General features: G+C 36.3%; 1 protein-coding gene across 4 annotated transcripts in view; it reads left to right on the forward strand.

The window, feature by feature from the left end:
• The window catches only part of LOC150099935 (murinoglobulin-1-like), a 139,700-nt gene extending 123,113 nt beyond the window's left edge, over positions 1-16,587 (forward strand). For all 4 annotated transcript variants that reach the window (XM_090402815.1, XM_090402816.1, XM_090402817.1 and 1 more), the window contains 9 exons: positions 6,417-6,667; positions 9,484-9,721; positions 12,344-12,534; positions 12,692-12,904; positions 13,062-13,180; positions 14,318-14,408; positions 14,878-14,952; positions 15,797-15,899; positions 16,407-16,587. In XM_090402815.1, coding sequence (XP_090258941.1) covers positions 6,417-6,667; positions 9,484-9,721; positions 12,344-12,534; positions 12,692-12,904; positions 13,062-13,180; positions 14,318-14,408; positions 14,878-14,952; positions 15,797-15,899; positions 16,407-16,456 — 1,331 coding nt within the window. In that variant the 3' untranslated portion in view covers positions 16,457-16,587. The remainder of the gene's footprint in view (positions 1-6,416; positions 6,668-9,483; positions 9,722-12,343; positions 12,535-12,691; positions 12,905-13,061; positions 13,181-14,317; positions 14,409-14,877; positions 14,953-15,796; positions 15,900-16,406) is intronic.
• Positions 16,588-18,666: the final 2,079 nt, after the last annotated feature.

The following is an 18,666-nucleotide window of genomic DNA, read 5'->3' on the forward strand; positions in this document are numbered from 1 at the left end:
ATTTCTGTAGAGTCAGCAAGTGTGAAGTACTGTCGTCTGTGAAAGAGGATCAACAAGTTTCTCAGGGCTGCACAAACTATAGTTGAAATGTGGTTGTGCCAGAAAAGATCGGAAGTGCAGTCCGTCCAAGAAAAGAAATTTGATAATGTTTAGATATTTCAATATTCCCGAAGGTAAGGTGGATGGATGTGAGCTCGTCCTTGTGAAATATCAGACAGAACTAAGTTTTTGTGGCATTGAAATCTACAATGTTGTGCTTGTCCCATTGGGATATATCTAGGAGATCAGCGTTCACGCCAGGTCGTGGTGGATCAGGAAGATTCTATTACTTGAGAACTCCAAGGTTTGTCAAATGAAACGGAGTAATAAATGTTTATGTACTGCATCGGCAAATCTATGACTTGAAATGTGCTGTGAAACAATGTCATTTATATATGAAACGAAGAGTGTGCGTGAAAGAAGAGACCAGTGGAGAACTCTTGTATTAGTGGGGATATCTGAGGAGAGGAAACCGTCGACCCTGACATGGAATGAGCTACCAGTGAGAAAGTTGGCGATCTAGTTGCAGAGTGTGGAAGGTAGACATAAGATGAACGTTTGTTAAGTCGGTCTCTTTGCCTAACCCGATCAGATGCTTTTCAAATGAAGAGGACGACCAAGTTAGTTTCTCCACATTTTTCCATCTATTGAGTCCAGAGGTGGGTGATGTAAAGCAAGAAGATCAGCTGCAGTTTAGGATTGGGGGAATTCGTACTGTTTAGTTGGTAGGCCTCTCGGTGGTTCAAGATTTGGTTGTTAATGATCTTTTCCATATTTTTTTAGAGAACAGAAATGACAGCAACTGGGATCTTGAGCCATTCTTTTACAGTCTTTACCCACTTCTTTGAGAACCAAGGGTTGGACGGTGGCTGTGAATTTGGAGTGGAATATGGGACGATAGTTCAATGGTTGATGTCTTATATTTTTATGGGGTGAGCTTGTTTCATGTTGTAGAACAGATGTCAGATGAATAGGATAGATTTAAGAGACGATACACGATACTGTTAGATCTGGGACACAATTTGTATCAATTAGATTGGATATCTCAAGACTAGATGTTTTTCTGGCAGAAGACTGGATAATAAGAAGGGAGCCATTCTTGGTAAAGTGGAGGTAGCTGTGTCCAGGTCTTCAATGTAAGAATTGAAGGAGAAGAGTGAAGGTAATAATACGTTTGTCTTATGTTTAGGTGAGATAATTAGAGTACCATCGGAATGAGAGTGATAAAAAACCTGGGTAAACAAACTTTACGCCCAATAGCCTTAGAAGAAAACAGATGAATAATTCTTTTACAACTGTTGCAAGCTGCAGTATAGTCAGGGTGAGCAGCTGAAGTTTTGGTCTTGAACCATTTGTCGTATGCAGAGGTTGTTTTCATTTATATTCTTTACCCACTTCGTTGAGAACCAAAGCTTGGATAATGTGCAGTGTGATCAAGGATAAAAGCCTTCATTCCTCTGAAGATGATTTCTTTTATTCAGCCTGAGTAGTTTTAGAAACAACAGCACTGATGGAGTAGTCGGTCTTTGGGAAGAAGGAGTAGAGGTAACCGAGGAAGTCCAATTTGGCACTTTTGTAGTGCCAAAGGATATGATACAGTTAAATGGTGGGTGAAGGTTAAAAGGCTGGACAGTGTTTCTGAAACACTGAAAGGTCTCCAGAGAATTGGTCCTTTCTGGTCACCATAAACATAATATGCTACTCCACACATACAAATCCACTGAACTTTCTTCACGAAAGGAAAACCAATAATTATAGACTTATTAATAGACTAATCACAGTGCCGCCTTACAAAAATAATGATAACTATAATTGGGGGCTTTCACACAAAACGCAATGAACAGTTTTTATATCATATATATATATATATATATGATATAAATGATATATATGATATATATATATATATATATATATCATCATCATCAACATCATCATCATCAAATTCCTGCCATGTACCCTCAAGGGGTGTACAGGATATGATAGTACTACATGAAAAAAATTACATCATTATTAATTTCCAATCTACAATTTTCCTCCAAATCAGTCTGTTACTTGTCAACGCTCCAACATTATCAGATCTTATATTTCTATCGTCTAAAGCACTTTGTACCGTATCAATCCACCTATATCTTGGTCTTCCTCTGGGTCGTTTTGCTGCCAACCTGGCAGAGAACACTTGTTTTGCTAATCTTTCTTCGCCCATTCTGTTTAAGTGACCATATCACCTGAGATTAGCTCTGGTAACGCATTCCTGAATGCTGAGAATGTCAAGTTCTTTCCTAATATCCTCATTTTTAATATGATACTGCCATTGATGCCATCTGTTCACGCCTATAATCTTTCTCAGGACTCTCATATCTGTGGTCTCTAGTCTTTGGTCAAGTGTTTTACTTCTGACCCAGGTCTCAGATTCATAAGTTAAAACTAGTTTGAACACTGTCTTGAATACAGCTAATTTAGTGTTCCGACTAATTTTTCTCTTATTCCATATGAATTTATTCAATTGACTTCCCACCATACCAGCTTTGCTGATTCTGTTGTCTATTTCTATATTTAATTTACCATCTTCAGTAAAAATCGTGCCTAAATAGCTGAAATGTTTTACTTGTTCGACAGGTTCTTCATTCACAACACAGTTGATATTTTCAATGAATCTGCCTATTTTCATTGTCTGTCTTCTTTTTATTGCTGACCTTCATACCATATCTATTACAACAGCTATTCAATTTAGTCAGAGAATCTTGCAGACTTGTAGCGGATTTATTTAGAAGTATAGCATCATCCGCATAAAGCAAAGAGCTGACATTAACATCTCCAATTTTGATATCATGTTTAATACCACTTTCCTTCATAATGTGATCCATATAGATAATGAATAACAGAGGGGATAATGTACATCCTTGTCTCACACCAGATTTAACGTTAAACCATCTTCCTGTACTTCCTTCAATTCTAACTGCTGACTTACAACACAAATAAAGACTATTTGCTTGATATAATGCCCCTTTGACACCATATAACTGCAGCGTATTGAATAGCTTCTCTCTTGGCACCTTGTCATATGCCTATTCCAGATCGAAAAAACTTAAATACAGATCTTTGTTATATTCCCATGCTTTCTCGACTATTTGTCGTAAAGTGAAGATCTGATCCTGACAGTCTCTATTTGGCCTGAATCCAGCTTGTTCTTCACCAAGCTTTTCTTCCACAATTCGTCTCAACCTTTTCTCAAGTATACTTGCATAGATCTTGCCAGGAACCTCAATAGGGAAATACCTCTGTAATTCTCACAAGCAGGTTTATTTCCCTTTTTATATATGGGTACTATGAGAGCTCTACTCCAATCATCGGGAATTCGTCCCTCTGTAAAGGCTTTCTGAACTATGCAGTGCAGCCACTGTAAGACTCTTATACCACCATACTTCAGCATTTCTGGTCGAATATCATCTACTCCTGCTGCCCTTCCACATTTCAAGCCTTTGATGGCTTTTTCTACTTCAAGTATGGATATGTATTCCTGACTGCATGCCTGGTCAGTGTTTTTTACCACTGTGCTGTCATCACTGCTTGTTTCATTTAGCAGTTTTTCGAACTAATTACTCCATACTTCAAGGATATCTTTTTCTCCCGTTTTCATGTCACCTTTATCATCTCTAATTCCTTTTATAGCACTCTTTCCTCCATTCTTAAGCTTCTTCAACAACCTCCAGAATATTTTGCTACCTTCTTGATATTTATTTTCTAAATTCTTGCCAAAGTCCTCCCACGACTTTTGTTTAGCTAGTTTTTCACAGTGTTTAGCATTCTTGCATTTGTCTCTATATTCTCTAAGAGCACAAGCTGACTTATTTGACAGGAACTTTTGGTATGCTTTCTTCTTTTCCTTCACTGCCTCTTTAACTTCCTGTGTCCACCAGGGAGTTCTGATTTTTTTATCCTTACAGACAACCTCGCCACATGCCTCTCTGGCAGAATCAATCAATGTTTTCTTCAGAGTTTTCCACTGAATCTCCAAGGTTTGATTCCTGTTCTCAAACTCTTTCATTTTTTCTTCAATAATCTTTGTGTATTTTAGTCTACAGTTCACATCTGAGAACTGCTCAACTTTTATTCGCTTTAAAACTTTCTTACATGTTATTCTTTTCAATATGAAATTCAATTTTATCCTGCTCAAGACTAAATAGTGATCACTTCCAATTTCAAATACTCTGTACACTCTGGTGTCCTGCACCAGGGAGAAAACATCACTATCAACAATAACATAGTCAATGAGACTTTTCTTATTCCTAGCCTCTTCTCTCCATGTGAATTTTTGCACATTTTTATGTTGGAAGATGGTGTTAGTAATAACCAGTCCATGTGCTGAGCAGAAATCCAACAGATATTTGCCATTATTATTAGCTTTGCTCTTTTCTCCAAATTTTCCTAAAATATTTTTGTATGTCTCACAATCATTTCCTACTCTTCTATTTAGATACCCAACAAGGACCAAATTTTCATTTTTCATTGTGTCAGTTGCTTTTTCTAAAGCCTCAAAAAATTCCTCCACTTCTACCTTAGTAGAACCTTCTGTGGCACCATAGGCACAAATAAGTCTCATTGTCCAGTTCCCCATTCTCATATTTGCCCACATTACTCTACTTGAGACTGACTGCCATTCAAGAAGATTAGCCTCGTATTTTGTGTTGAATACTATGGCTGCTCCTTCTTTTCCTTGATTTTCATTGCCTGAATATAACATTTTGTATTTATTGCTCAGAAAGATCTCACCAGTTTTGGTCTTTTTTGTTTCAGTCACCCCTATTATGTCGATCTGGTACTTATCTAATTCCTCAGCTAGCTCCATTTCTTTGCCATTCAGGCTTCTTACGTTGATAGTACCGATCTTTAACTCTGGTGATGTTGAGTTGGGGTTTATTTTCAGATTTGTTCCAGCAGCTGACTTTTCGCTGTTCGCCCTGGTTCCCTGGCAAAAACAACGGGGGCCTTGTTTAACCGGGCAACGTTCCAGCCAGGATGAAATTTTGTCATGTTGTACCATCATTCTATATTTTGGTTTAACCAATAAGAATTAGAATTTGGTCGGCTAAATCCCAAATTGCCAGCCCATCCTCGTCCGTTCAGTATCCAAGTAGATACCCAACAGGGTGTACCACGAGAAGGTGAGGATTGGACATTAGGTCAGAAGCCTTGGTCGGTTCTCCGCATTCCTTTAAAGGCTATGTGGAGGTGTCCTCTCAGTTATACAGCTTTAACCCTTAAGCACCCCCATATATATGAAGGATATATCGTATTCAATACTGTCTATATTTAACTCATTTCAGTTTTTATTACAATAAATTTTTATGAATTAAGCCACGCGTTCTGTCGATTTATTAAAAGATTGGGTAGTCTGATTATACATGTTGGCCATTAAATAACCTTCCCTCTTTTGAGGCATCTGTAGCTAAAACCAATAAACGGAATTAGAAAAATTTTATATTGAGTCTTTTGAAGTCATAGGGAGATGATTTCTGCGAAAAAAGGTTTTACTAACAAAAGTCGCCGATAGGGGAAAATTGGGCGCTGGCGGAGCCCAAACAAGGGGTTAATCACAATAAAGACAAATAAAATGGAATGATAACATTTCGGTGGTGTAAGCGACAGCCGCGTCACTCATTCCAGCTGGATATGTGGAGCGTTACAATGATAATTAGAATAATACAGTAAAACGGGCTGTTATGAACGTCCAATCCCACTCCTTATGTTCAGCTGTAGAGCATGTCGTACACCGGATGCAATTTGTTGTACACATGAAAGGTTAGCACATTGAAAATCGTGTATGTGGTTCAGGAGACCCTGATTTTGATGAATAAAAGATTATTTCCTGTAAGTTCAATTACTACATCAATTTCTGTCTCTCTAGTTAGTTGTTGTTTTAGTTTAATTATTATTATTCCTATTAGCATTGTAACACGCCAATATATCCTGCTGGAATGAATGACGCGGCTGTCGCTTATAGCGTCGACATGTCATTATTCTATTTTATCTGCCTTTAATGTAATTATCAGCTTGTTTTCGGCTCCGCCAGCGACAAAAAATTCCCCTATTGGCGACTTTTGGTACTAAATCTTTTTTTTTGGCGGAAATCATCTCCCCATGCCTTCAAAAGTCTCAATATAAAATTTGGTCTCATTCCGTTTATTGGTTTTAGCTACAAATGCCTCCAAAGAGGGAAAGTTATTTTATGGCCACCCTGTACTTAGATCTCACATAATATGGAAAATATTAAGAAACTATTAAATCCCTTTCTATGCACCCAAGAAAAATCAGTTGTTGTTTGATCTAATATTCTGTAATCATTATAGTCACTTAATCTGCATTTCTAATTGCAGGGCATTTTAAAATAGCGGAGCCTTGTAAAAGCCCGTCTTGTTTCATGAAGTGCGATGCTTACTTCGCGCCTAAGAGTGATAACCTGGTTTGGGATAATGTGTTTATATTTCTGATGAAAATGCTTGCACAAGCTCGGAAATTCATTAATATAGAAATGACATATTTCACTTGTTCTATACAGTGGGTGGAAAAACAACAGCAGATGAATGGCTGCTTCCCTGAAGGTATTCTTCACCACTCGATGATTGCGGTGAGTATACAGGAAGATTCTAGAAAGTAAACCATTTGTGAAATCCCTCCATTTAAATTTTGATTGAACTTTTTTATGAAATGACGTTGCATTACTAATAAAAGAAACACAAATTTCATAAACTTTCTTAAATTGCTTGGTGGTAGTGAAAGAAAGTGATTTCTGCTTAATGTTTGATGTTTATTTATTTATTTTTGGATGGGGTACCTGAAAAAACTCATGTTGAATTTATGACGCTAGGTTCGCAAGGATTCGGATAGAGTTCGATTCCTTCTATCCTTTAAGACAGTGGTTCTTAACCTTTTCGAAGTGACGGAAGACTGTTGATTATAAGAAAAATGTACGGAAGACCAAAAGCATTAGGGTCATAAAAACTAACAATAAAAATATACATGGAGTTGCGTTTTACAAAAATGGAACTTATTTTAATGCCATACTTGAGCTTGTCGGCTTTTGCAGATTTCAGCAATAGCAGATTTCAGCAATATCAGGTCTAATATGGGATATAGCTCTCCTCATCTCTTTGTCTATATTAGTAAGTATTTCACGCTTTTTATTGGTTAATATTCGGAAACCGATCTCGCACAAATATGATGTTGAAAACTGTAACAAAAATTTCAGTGCCCTTGTTAAAAAGGCACTGAAAATTCGCGTGGATATTCGGCATGGGCAAAAATCCAAAATTCCTCAAGAACTAATTCAGACAATTTCATTTTTAGAGTATGATCCGTTGACAACGTAACTATTTGTGCTTCTTCTTGTAACGAAAATTCACAACTCGATGTATTAACTGTGCAAATAGATTTCGCATCCAGTCATAATTGTGTGTATTTAAGGAAGGAAAGTAACTTGAAATCTTTTCTTCCAGTATTGTTAAATGTTCTGTTATAAAGGAAATAATTCCTTCGACATTTTATTATGGAGCAAAGGAAACATATCTATTTTTTTTCTTCTGATATTCGGTTTTTCCAAAGAGAGTTGTTTTTCTGAATAGCTGATAATTTGTCAGTGGATGTAAAATATTTTCATTTTTCCCATGGATGCTTGTATTAACGCTATGTAAGTAATTAAAACATTTGGCTAAATATACCATTTTAACACACCAAATATCATTTTACAAAATTATCAGTACCTTCATTTTGAATAAAATTCCAGTAATTCATTCTTAAATTCTAAAATTCGGAATAGCTCTTTACCCCTGGATAAACCATTTTATTTTAATGTGCAAAAGCATATTCGTACTTGGCTTCCAGAGATACGCAAAGTTTTTTAAAAAGGCGTGCATTTAAAGGTCTTGACCTGATTTAATTTACCATATTTAAAACTTGGTCTGGTACTGGTTTTAATATTGCCGGGAATGTTTTTCAAAGTAGGGATTCTCTGTAAAATCTATGCATATTATACATATTATACGCATATACATATATTTTAAAAATTTTATACAAATATACACATATTATATATATATTATACACATATTATACAAATCTACACATATTATACTACGTACTGTAAAAACAGTGCGTAAATTTAACATATCCTGCAAACCCATGACCTACAAATGATATTTTATTGATTTAGCATATCACGCATAGCAGTCTTAAGTTGATAGGATCAAAGTAGCCAATTACAGTCAAAACTGTGTCATGTGATATCTTTCACTGGCGAAACATTTGTAACCAGTTTATGGAACACAAGTGTTCCGTTGACCACTGGTTAAGAACCACTGCTTTAAGTGGTGCTATTTCCCCAACTCTTTTTGAACACATTTCAGAGTTAGTCGACTTTGACGGTGTTTTCTGGTTGAGGCCTGTGCATCCCAGTGGAAGTGGCGCTTGCGTCCTCTGTGCCTGGTCGCTCGTAGATAGACCTAGGTTCAAGACTAGTTGTCGACCGGAGGAACGTTTTCTAATCCGATCTTCGACTGCTTCCCGAGTTAGTCGATCTCTGGCATGGGCAAGTGGGTTTTTCCTCTCAGAAACTCGGGTGTTTCGTCCCATAAACTCAAGCAAATCGACCGCAGTACCCACATTATTCCAGACAATAATATATCTTTTAAGGGTGAGGTGCAAACAAGTGCTTCAAAGAGACAGCAGCACTTGTTTGCTAGTCTCTTCATCCGTAGCGGCCTATAATTAGTGACAGACATGGGCCAGCTGTCACTGATTGGCTAAAGGTGGAGATTGAACTGCCCACTTAGCTTCTGAAAGCTTCTCGGAAACTCACATAATTTCCAAGGCCTTTAACCCAAGATAGGGTTAAAGGCCTCGCCTACTCCCTATTAGGGAATAAAAGGCATTAGCTCGTTTATTTTATTTATTTTTATTATTATTTAACCCCAGAGATCTCTGTGTGAACTCTAGCGTTGGAGGAAACCATCGACTATGAAAGATAACGATTACTGCATACGAAGCTGGTAAGCTAATGAATTTGCAAAAGGGACAATGTCAGACCCAAGATTGTAGCTTTGTATCTATGAAGTGATCAAGTTCTCTCAATACGCTAAGAATGATCACGCAAGAATTGCCTGAAAGCATTGGGTTACTTTTAGCATGGAAATATTTTGTTGAACAAGAGTATTCCATTTTATAGAATACTCTCGTAGAATAATTCAAACGAATTATTGGTTTTCCAGATTTCCGATTCTCCATCTACTTCGTTATTTTCTATAGTACAATAGGATAATGTTTAGATGAAAATAAGTTAAAATTTGACGATCTCTTTCGGATATCTAAGTCGATATTTATTTCTTTATTTATTTTATTATTTAATATTTCACACCATTCATGATTTCATTGCTGTACTCATATTTGTAGGACGGTATACAAAGAAAAGACGATACAAATATTACAATGAGTGCCATTACCCTTATCGCACTCTTGGAGTCAGAATTCTCTGACCCAGATGTGATCATAGCAGCGCTGTCTTGTCTAGAGCGTGTGCAACTTTCTTCTCCTTATTCGCTATCAATGTTTGCATACGCAGCCGTGCTGGCTCGACATCCATCTGCAGAAACCTATCTGAAGAGGACGTGGGAACTCGCAATCAAATCAGGTAAGATTTTTCAGAAGGAAAAATATTCGGTGAAAAATGAGGCTACTCAAAAGTTCTGCAGTTTTTAACATAAGATCAGCAATACATTCCGTTTGTAAAATATTTTATACATTCGAAGATGGAGTAAATGTAGCGTTAAGAACAATCAATGTAATCCTTTGCTAAATATAATTATACGTTCTTTCTAACCCAACTGAAAAAAAAAGGGTATTTCTTTGAAAAATTCTAAACAATAATCCATTACTCTTCTCTCCTGAAAATCAAGTTTTTCGTGTAAGTTATCATCGATGCTTGCACATGTACCATGCAAAATGTAATTATCTCGTGCATAAAGTGTACCATTGTTTCTAAAAACAGTATCTTTATGCCATTCCACTAACTACCATTGTATAAAAAACATTCTGTGCTCCCGTTTACTATCTTTAAAGTTCCTCGAATCACCTCGATGAATTTCCTTCCTCTGTTTGAAGCGACATAGCTGATGTGCAGATACTGGCGAAATTTCCAATTTCCACTGAATTTGCAAAAGCATGCGGAAGGGCTAAAGGGGAAGTTTTCACTGCAATGTATCTTATTTTTTGTCTTCCGTGAAGCCTTAGGTGGGTAATGAAATTTTAGTGGAGATTCAGTCGAGACAATAACCGAAATTAGGTGGCAACGAGTATTTCCATCCAAAGAGAGTAAGTGATGAGAATCTGTCATATATTAGAACATCTCCCTGTAAACATGATATCACCTTATGCTTTGATTGGCATTTGTCTTGGTATTATCTCAAAGAATTAGTAGAATCAGTACAGCTTAATCCCTTCTTCAAGAATGTTTGACATCTCCTAATAAGGCTATTCTACTCAGCATGAAGAATATTAGAATATCACTCACTGAAGTTGAATGCAGGCATTATGCAAAAAATAGAAGACAAGTGTTTGTAGGAGAGAACATAGCATGGACTATTTCTCAAGTCAGACAAAAGGAATCGACATGTTTTAGAGGAGCAACTCTGCCATAAAGTCTACCTGAATAGCTCTTTTATTCTATCCCAACATCCACTCCAAAAACAGATGTTAATGGTCATTTTCTTTTGATTCAATATCTCCTCTTCCAGAAACTGCAATGAACTGATTTATTTAATTCTGTCTGACAAATATTCTCTAAATCTTCTTATCTTCGCTAGTACGGCACAATATTCAGATGGAGGATACCCCCTGCAATCCACCGATTATACTTTAATTACAGCTATTCCCGTCGAGGGAAGTCCTTAAACCGTGCAGATGACTTTGTTGATAGCATTGCCAATCTTTGCTCTCCTCTCTCTGAATCTCTATTGTAAATTCAGTTTTTTTTCCTGGTGTCCTGAAGAAATTTGTCAGTGTCTCCCTTCTGGCTTCGGTTCGAGGTTTGTCTATTACAGGATGTCCGGATTTCCTCATATGGGTTCAAGAGATTTATTAGGAAAATTCCCTTCTTATCACCCATCGGTAAAGCATCCATTACATCTATTTACTTCAATCGTGTTATTGTTGATTTCGTTCTCTTTCAAAGTCTTGGAATTCTCTCACTGAGATGAGAGAATTCCTTAATCCCTGTCTAAATTACTTCAATCATGGAAACTAAACACTCCACTTCACACTTAAAACTTACGTCCTCGAAGCAGTACTTCATGTAATAAGGATAATTACATACGTACCTCTCGACGGGTGTTTGATGGAAGGACACGGAATATAACTTCTTCTGCTGAACGCATGAGATTATCTTTAGTGTTGCATCATTCACCATAGAGAGATTCATTCAAGAATCTAAGTAAAATTTCTTCCAAAACCAAGAGATGGGATTCGTCTCCTTTCTGGATCTGAAGATATATTTCAATAGCATATTGACTCCTGCTTTTGCAAGCCAAGTAAGTGATAAGGGACAGGCTCTCATATAACAAAACCTTGACACAATGAACAAAACCAGTGTTCACAATGTTGCCACCGCTCACAGGGAATACGTATCATAAGACACAATGCAATAGTGTGGGTTATCGAAAATAAGCTGACAACAAAAACTGGATAACATCAGTCGAACCCAAATGTGGGATTGACAGTGGAGTAAAAAAGTCTGACCTTGTAGAAGCAGAGTTGAATTAGTCGGAATTGGCATGCAGGATGTTTATTTTGGGCAAATTCCAGGTAAAACATTTGCCTAATAAGCTAAACACCAAAGAGAGTTCATACACTTCAAGAAGTTCAACACATCATAATAAGATGTACTTCCCGGATTACATTCTTTACAGTCGTGTGGTGTTAGCAAAGTTATCACACTTACGGAACTTTGAACTGTCTAAGATTGATTTCTAGAATACTTTCTCCAACTTCCTTAAAGTGCTCATTGGCGACATTGTGAACTTACGAAAGGTTGACCTCGAGATTCATTTTTCACTACCTCACGGTGTCTTTCAACACAAAATTTTTAAAGGAATAAGTTTTTGCTTACTTCGATGAATGCGAATCTACGAAATAGTGCCTATAAAACACACGCTTTTCATTATTATTTTATATCATGTAATCCGATACACAGTAATCAAGTACGACTGTAAAACTTTGTTTCTTCAGTTCAAAGTGATTACTTCTTTTTTTCTACCAGATTCTTTCACTTACTGGAGAAACGGAGATGCTGGAGAAAGCACTTATGTTGCCGTTGATATCGAAACTGCTGCGTATGTCCTGCTTGCTCAGCTACAGATGGATGATTCGCAGACCTTAACAAAGGTAGCCCCAGTTGCACGATGGATCGTACAACAGACAAATGCTAACGGTGGATTTCACACAATACGGGTAGGCATTAGCGCCATGGTTCATGAGAATTGTGTTTGGCTCACATTCAATATCAATGCAATTGTTCTACGTAGAACAATCTTTCATTACTTGCTGTTTAGAAATAAAATTCTAAGCCACCTCTTCCCTTCATTTTATGCAATGTTATTCCTTGCAGGAAACAGTAGTCGCTTTACAAGCTCTGACGAATTACCACACCTTCATCCATAGACAATCCACTGATCTTACAATTAAATTCTCAGGGCAACACGTCACTCAGGTGTTCAAGTTCACAGATGAAAACAAAGCGGTCGCGAGAACAGTGATGATCCCACACATACCTTCTGCTTTGGACATAATAGCTTCAGGAAGTGGCTGCGTGATGATCGAGGTAAGGCCTGATCTTCTTAAACCCAAACCTATTTTTTCTTTCTCTCTACAAGCATAATGCTAGTTTTTCACCAATACGTTTCTGTGTTACGTACAAAGTGAATTTGTTATGAAAAGTTCCATTTCATCATGGGTATTTGTGTGATTTTCGTTTTCAGTCAGTTGCTCGTTATAACCTCATAGATGTTGCTGAGAAAAAAGCGACTGAATGGAAGATGCACCCAAATAGAGGCTCCTTCGATGTCTGTGAAAATATAGAGATAGAAATCTGCGTTAAGTAAGTTCATTCTATTCTTTTCCACTGTAATTGTTCTTCAATCATGCGTGTTTATAGAGTATTGAAATCTTAAATATCTCTTTGAAATAATGGACAGTTGTTGGCCTGGCAGATAATCTTCTCTTCGTAATCTAAATGAAAGCTACTCTTGAAGGGAATATTCGTCTGCCCGCAAACAGAAATAACTGAATATCACCAGTCTAGGCTTTCCGTGACATTTAAACAAAAGCCAAACAATATATCTGAGAATATGAAACGTTGGAACAAACTCAGGAATAGCAAGAAATTTCGATACATCAGGATCATAAGAAAGACGTTTAAGTTTCAATTTGCGAAATGGCGTCTGGGATCTCACATCGTTCCTTAAGCAAGTGCGTTTTCTGTAAACATATTTTGTAATTTATAAATCATTTGAATCCTTTCAACGTAATTCTTGTCTGAAGGAGTCATTTTATTTTTTATTATAATTTGTGCACACCAGAAAATATCATGCTCCAAAATATCTTGGCTTTGGTATATTTTGCAGCTATTTGATGGAAACACTGGGCTCTCATTTAGATGATGGTTTTAATAACCTCCTTGTAAATTTAATTCCTGTGCAGTAAGATCAGTTATACTACTCGTTTCTTATATGTTTTCGCGTATGAAGTTATTGTTTTCTTACTTTTTTGCTGTCCTTCAGAAAACAGGACAAAGAATTCGGGACTTAGTCGACAAAACCACATTTCATGAAAAGCTTCCAGGAATAGTTGGAAGTAATTTCGTTCTTGGTTGCCCAAATGGCGTGGGTTTTAATCCCACATTAGCACGGATGTGTTTAAAAGCAAAGTGGTAGACGCATGTTTCTTGGTATGACACGACTGCAGAGCTTACTTAGATCAGTAAGTATGGACGATGTACATTCGTTGGAAAAACAAGGCTTCAAGTGCCGTTCAGAACGCACAAAACCTGTATGTGGACTTTTCAACTGAAGGTGATTTACCGGTTTTATAATGAAGCAAAAGTGTATTCCCTTCGGAAACTCGAGTTTTTCATCCCATAAACAGAAAACGGCCCGGTGAACACATCTGTCTATACATATAAAATTAGTACAATATTAATTGCAACAATTTACTGAACGTGTTTCTGTATTTGTAGGCTTCTTTCAAATGATCAAATGCCGAACATAACGATTGTGGAAGTCGAATTTTCGCCAGGGTTTACATTTGTCGAAGATTCCATTAAAAAGGTAAAAACTCTCCTGCAACTAATAGGCTTTTTTTTTTCAGTTCCTCCCTTTATGAGAACTGCAAAGCATTTTTGCCTTTAATAAATATCCCTTTCAATATGCTTTTAGCAAAGCAGAGTGAAAATGGAGAATTATAATCGGCTGTTTAGTTCTCATATAAACATGGTTCTAATTTATTATTATTATTACATCACACTCGATGAGTCTTTGGACTCCCCAGGGAGTCCAAAAACTGCTCCAAAGTCCAAAGACACAGAAAACTAGCGTTAGACTTATTAGCGGTAAAAAACATGTTATGCATGTTAACCTTGGAATAAAATAAATGCTTTATATATATTATGCAATATAATTATAATAATGAATATTATTATGAAATATCATGAAATGTAAATAATGAAATATGACGAATGCTATAATTATTCATTTAATAACGAAATTCACTAAATGAAATATTTCATTCAATTTTCAGTTGATTTTAGATGCTCGAATCCATCTGAAAGAGTACAAGATAACCCGAAACAAAATGAACTTCGTTTTTACTGAGGTAAGAAAAAAGGTGGATGTTGATGATTATTGACATTTTTTTTTGTTTGTTTCTATAGACGCGAAAACGTTCAGGAATGTTTATTTAAATCATAAACTGCCTAAATTAATATTCCTTTGGTTAAATAATTGTTCTGAAAATCGAGGGTATTGTTTGGTGTTTGCTCAAATTCTCAACATTGCCAATTGCTAATTATTTATTCCTCTAGTACATTCTTGTGTGCGATCACGTAATTCTCTTAAGTGTGTTTTATCGTGGAAGCACATAGTTTAAGACTTCATTAGTATACTTATTTTTGTTAAGATTAAAAACTTGTCGCGTTTACTTGGATAGAGTTCATAAATTTCGATTTCTTCCCGTAATTGTTTTACATTTTAAATTCTTCCTGTCAATAATTTAACGCTACTTTTTGGCTCAAAATGTTGTTGAATCATTTGCATTACCGAGGATGATAAGGCCATGTATGAGCCAATTAAGACAAAGCTAGACTAAAGCCCTTGGGTTTCTCTCTGTTTTTTTTAAGTGAGGGAGTTGAAATCTCTTTCTTCCATGGGTGGAAGAACGTCTTCCAATGCACACAGCACTTGAATAGTTCTTCCTCTCCTGTGGAAGTAATCTCAATGAGATTTAAGCAATAATATCTGCAAGTGTAACAACAGGCTGTATCTCTGTCTCTATCAGGGCCTCCATGGCTTGGTCGGTATTGTACGATGCTTTTCGATTGAAAAGACGGTTTCAGTCCGGTTTGGAACACAAAACAGCTATACTATATACATATATGCTTAAACTAAACGTATAATCTTGGGAAGAAACACTGATTTCTTTAACGTATTCTTCTTTTCAGATCTCAGATCGAATGAAATGCTTCAGTTTTGTTATGAAGGAAGAGTTCGAAGTTGAGGACTTTAAACTACCCATAATTCGTGTGTATGACTTGAGTGATTTCGGTAAGTAGGTCTAAGCAGGTGTTTCTTTGCCTAGTTGCCTTAAGACGCATTCATTCTCCTGTCAATTGAAATAACAATCTAAAAGTAACGATTAACTAAATTTGAATTAAAATTACGAAATAGACTTAATTACTGTTCGACTAATAGTAGAACAGTAATTTTACCCTAGTATCATCGCTGTTTATTTCTTAATTTAATTTTGTAATTACCGTAATGGAAACAACGCTTTAAATTCAGAAGATAGACAAACTATCAAGTCCGATTAGAACCCTGAGCCTGACTAAAGACCAACAAACATCCTCATTCCCAGTACAGTCATGACTATATTTGAGCACACCCAGGCGGGGCGTGGAAAAAGTGGAGTTTCCCACCTTTTTAACGATCCGAGGAGAATGATAGACTAAAGGAAATGTGCAATAAATGTTCATATATTAAATGAATAATTCAGAATTGTTATTTTTTTCTTCTTTGCACACAACTCAGTTTATTCTACTTACCTATTTACAGGCCACTCAAAGTACGAAGAATTCGTGACAATAACCGATGTCTGTTTGTAGTCTCAAGTGCAGCTCCATCCAATTTGTACAACACCAGAACTTAGTCTAATGAATTTCTGCTTTAGAAGAGAGAGAGAAAATAAGTCTTCCATGTAGCATTTAAGTTAATAAAGTTATTTCTTTTGCAATCTGCACTTACGAGTAATTGTTTCAACATTTCTTCAGCAGACAAATCAGTTTTTCAAATCACTCGAGTCATTCGTCACTGGAAAAACAACGGTTCTGGTGGAATGAGAGAGAGAGAGAGAGAAGCTTGCAAAACGCATCGCAAATTAACTCAGAATTTGTTTCTACTGAGACTTTCAAGGCAAGATGTTCCTGTTCATTGGGCATCCGTCATTTGTATTTCTCTCTCTCTCTCTCTCTTTCTCTCTCTCTCTGTCTCTCTGTCTTTTTTTCTTACATTTCTGTATTTCCTTCTGTCTATATAATTATTGTCTTCTATTGGGAGTCGATATGTTTCCATTAATATGTAATTACCTATTCTATTTTTCAGCCTCAGTTACATGAAATTTTCATTCAAGCTATTGAGATCTAATTAAGTTCTCACATTCGCGATGACTCTTTTGACTCCATGGAGGCACCTCATAATAATAATGATTTTCTGCAGAACAATTAGAAGAACCACAATAAAACTGAAGAACCAACTCTTATTCATTGTTATTCTTTTGACGGTGTACTCCTTCCTTGTTGAGTTACTTCAGAAACCTCGATTTCTCGAATAATTCCGGATTCCGAAACTAATAAAACATTCATCTTCTAAAAGCAGTTCTGAGGATAACCGGTAAGATTTAATGCTTCCAAAACTGTCTTATGTCTGGGAAGAAAGGTTTCGCCTCACTTTCCCCCTGAATTTTGATAATCTGATTTCCACTCATGAGTAGTGTCATCCTGGGTTGACAGATATATACAGTCTACTTTGGAACAAGCACATCATCTTGGAGTTTTCTATTATTCCACCCTATACATCGTCTGCGTAAATTTCAATACATAAATCCCATCTTCCGAAATCTGGAAAACGGTGCATCTAAATGTGAATCTAAACACCATCCAAAATTGATCCACTTCTGGGATCAATTTTGGAGGGTGCTTAGATTCCCTTTTTACATTTCCATTCCTTTTCTCTCAGTCACGATTGCATGCTACAGCAGTGCGCGCAAATATTATAAAGATACTACATCAAAGCCTAAAAATACGCAGGATAAAACAATACAAGTGACACTTTCGTGTTCGAAGTGAGACTGAGTAAATCGCATGCATAAGTTTTGTGTGTTGTCAGCCTTGTTAAAGACGGCGTTAGATGGCGTGCAAGGCTAGTTAATTAAAATTTGTGTAATTCGCCATTTTTCTAGCACCTTCAGATATTTACGGAAGTCCGAATCTACGTAAATCGGGGCTACACCAAAGCCCCTGTTTCTGATTGTTAGATAACTATCTAACAATGAGAAACAGGCAGAATGTTTACGTTGTTCTAAACGTAGTATTTTTTCTTTGATTTTTCATCAAACATTTGTAATCAAGGTTAAAATGAAAGAAGAGTTTCGCAACCTCAATGAAACAATGTGACTGTTGCTCTCCACCAAAAAGCATCTCTTCGAAGATAACAGATGATTCAGGACTAATAGTTTAGCAATCCGCGTGGTCTCACGGAAAACGAGTGTGAATTCGAATCATAACATTGCAGGTTCGAATGATCATGTGCTTTATGAATTTTTTTCCGTTCTTCTTTTTTTTTAAGACAATTAGTGAATTGATTTCCATTGAGAATTGGATGACTGGCAGGAACTAAATGTTGAATGTTGGAAGAGTTTTCTTGACACTAGATGATAAAAATAAAGTACGCATTAATTGGATCCTTAGTAATATAAGTGGCTACCATGGAAACGGTTGCTTTTATCAGTGCGCAAGATAAAAATCAGAGCAAAAGAACACGAATAAGAAAAATTTCTGATTACAATAAAAATTTAAAGACGCTGAGAAATTATGGGTTACTCAACATATAAAACCGGATAAAATGTTGAAAAGGTAAGAAATTTGGTTCTTTCAAAGAAGATTACCTACGCCGAAAACTGTACTATGTAAATAAAGATAAAATTAGGCTAATTATTTGATCATGTTACAGAAATATTTTACAGGCATTTTTGCTACTACAATTGCAAGTCATCGAGTTATTTATTTTCTTCTGATTATTACTGTGCTATCTTCTATCG

Source organism: Typopeltis vanoorti, chromosome 13 (assembly GCF_054136105.1).
Source record: "Typopeltis vanoorti isolate ZY-2024b chromosome 13, IOZ_Tvanoo_1.0, whole genome shotgun sequence".
Lineage (NCBI taxonomy): Eukaryota > Metazoa > Arthropoda > Arachnida > Uropygi > Thelyphonidae > Typopeltis > Typopeltis vanoorti.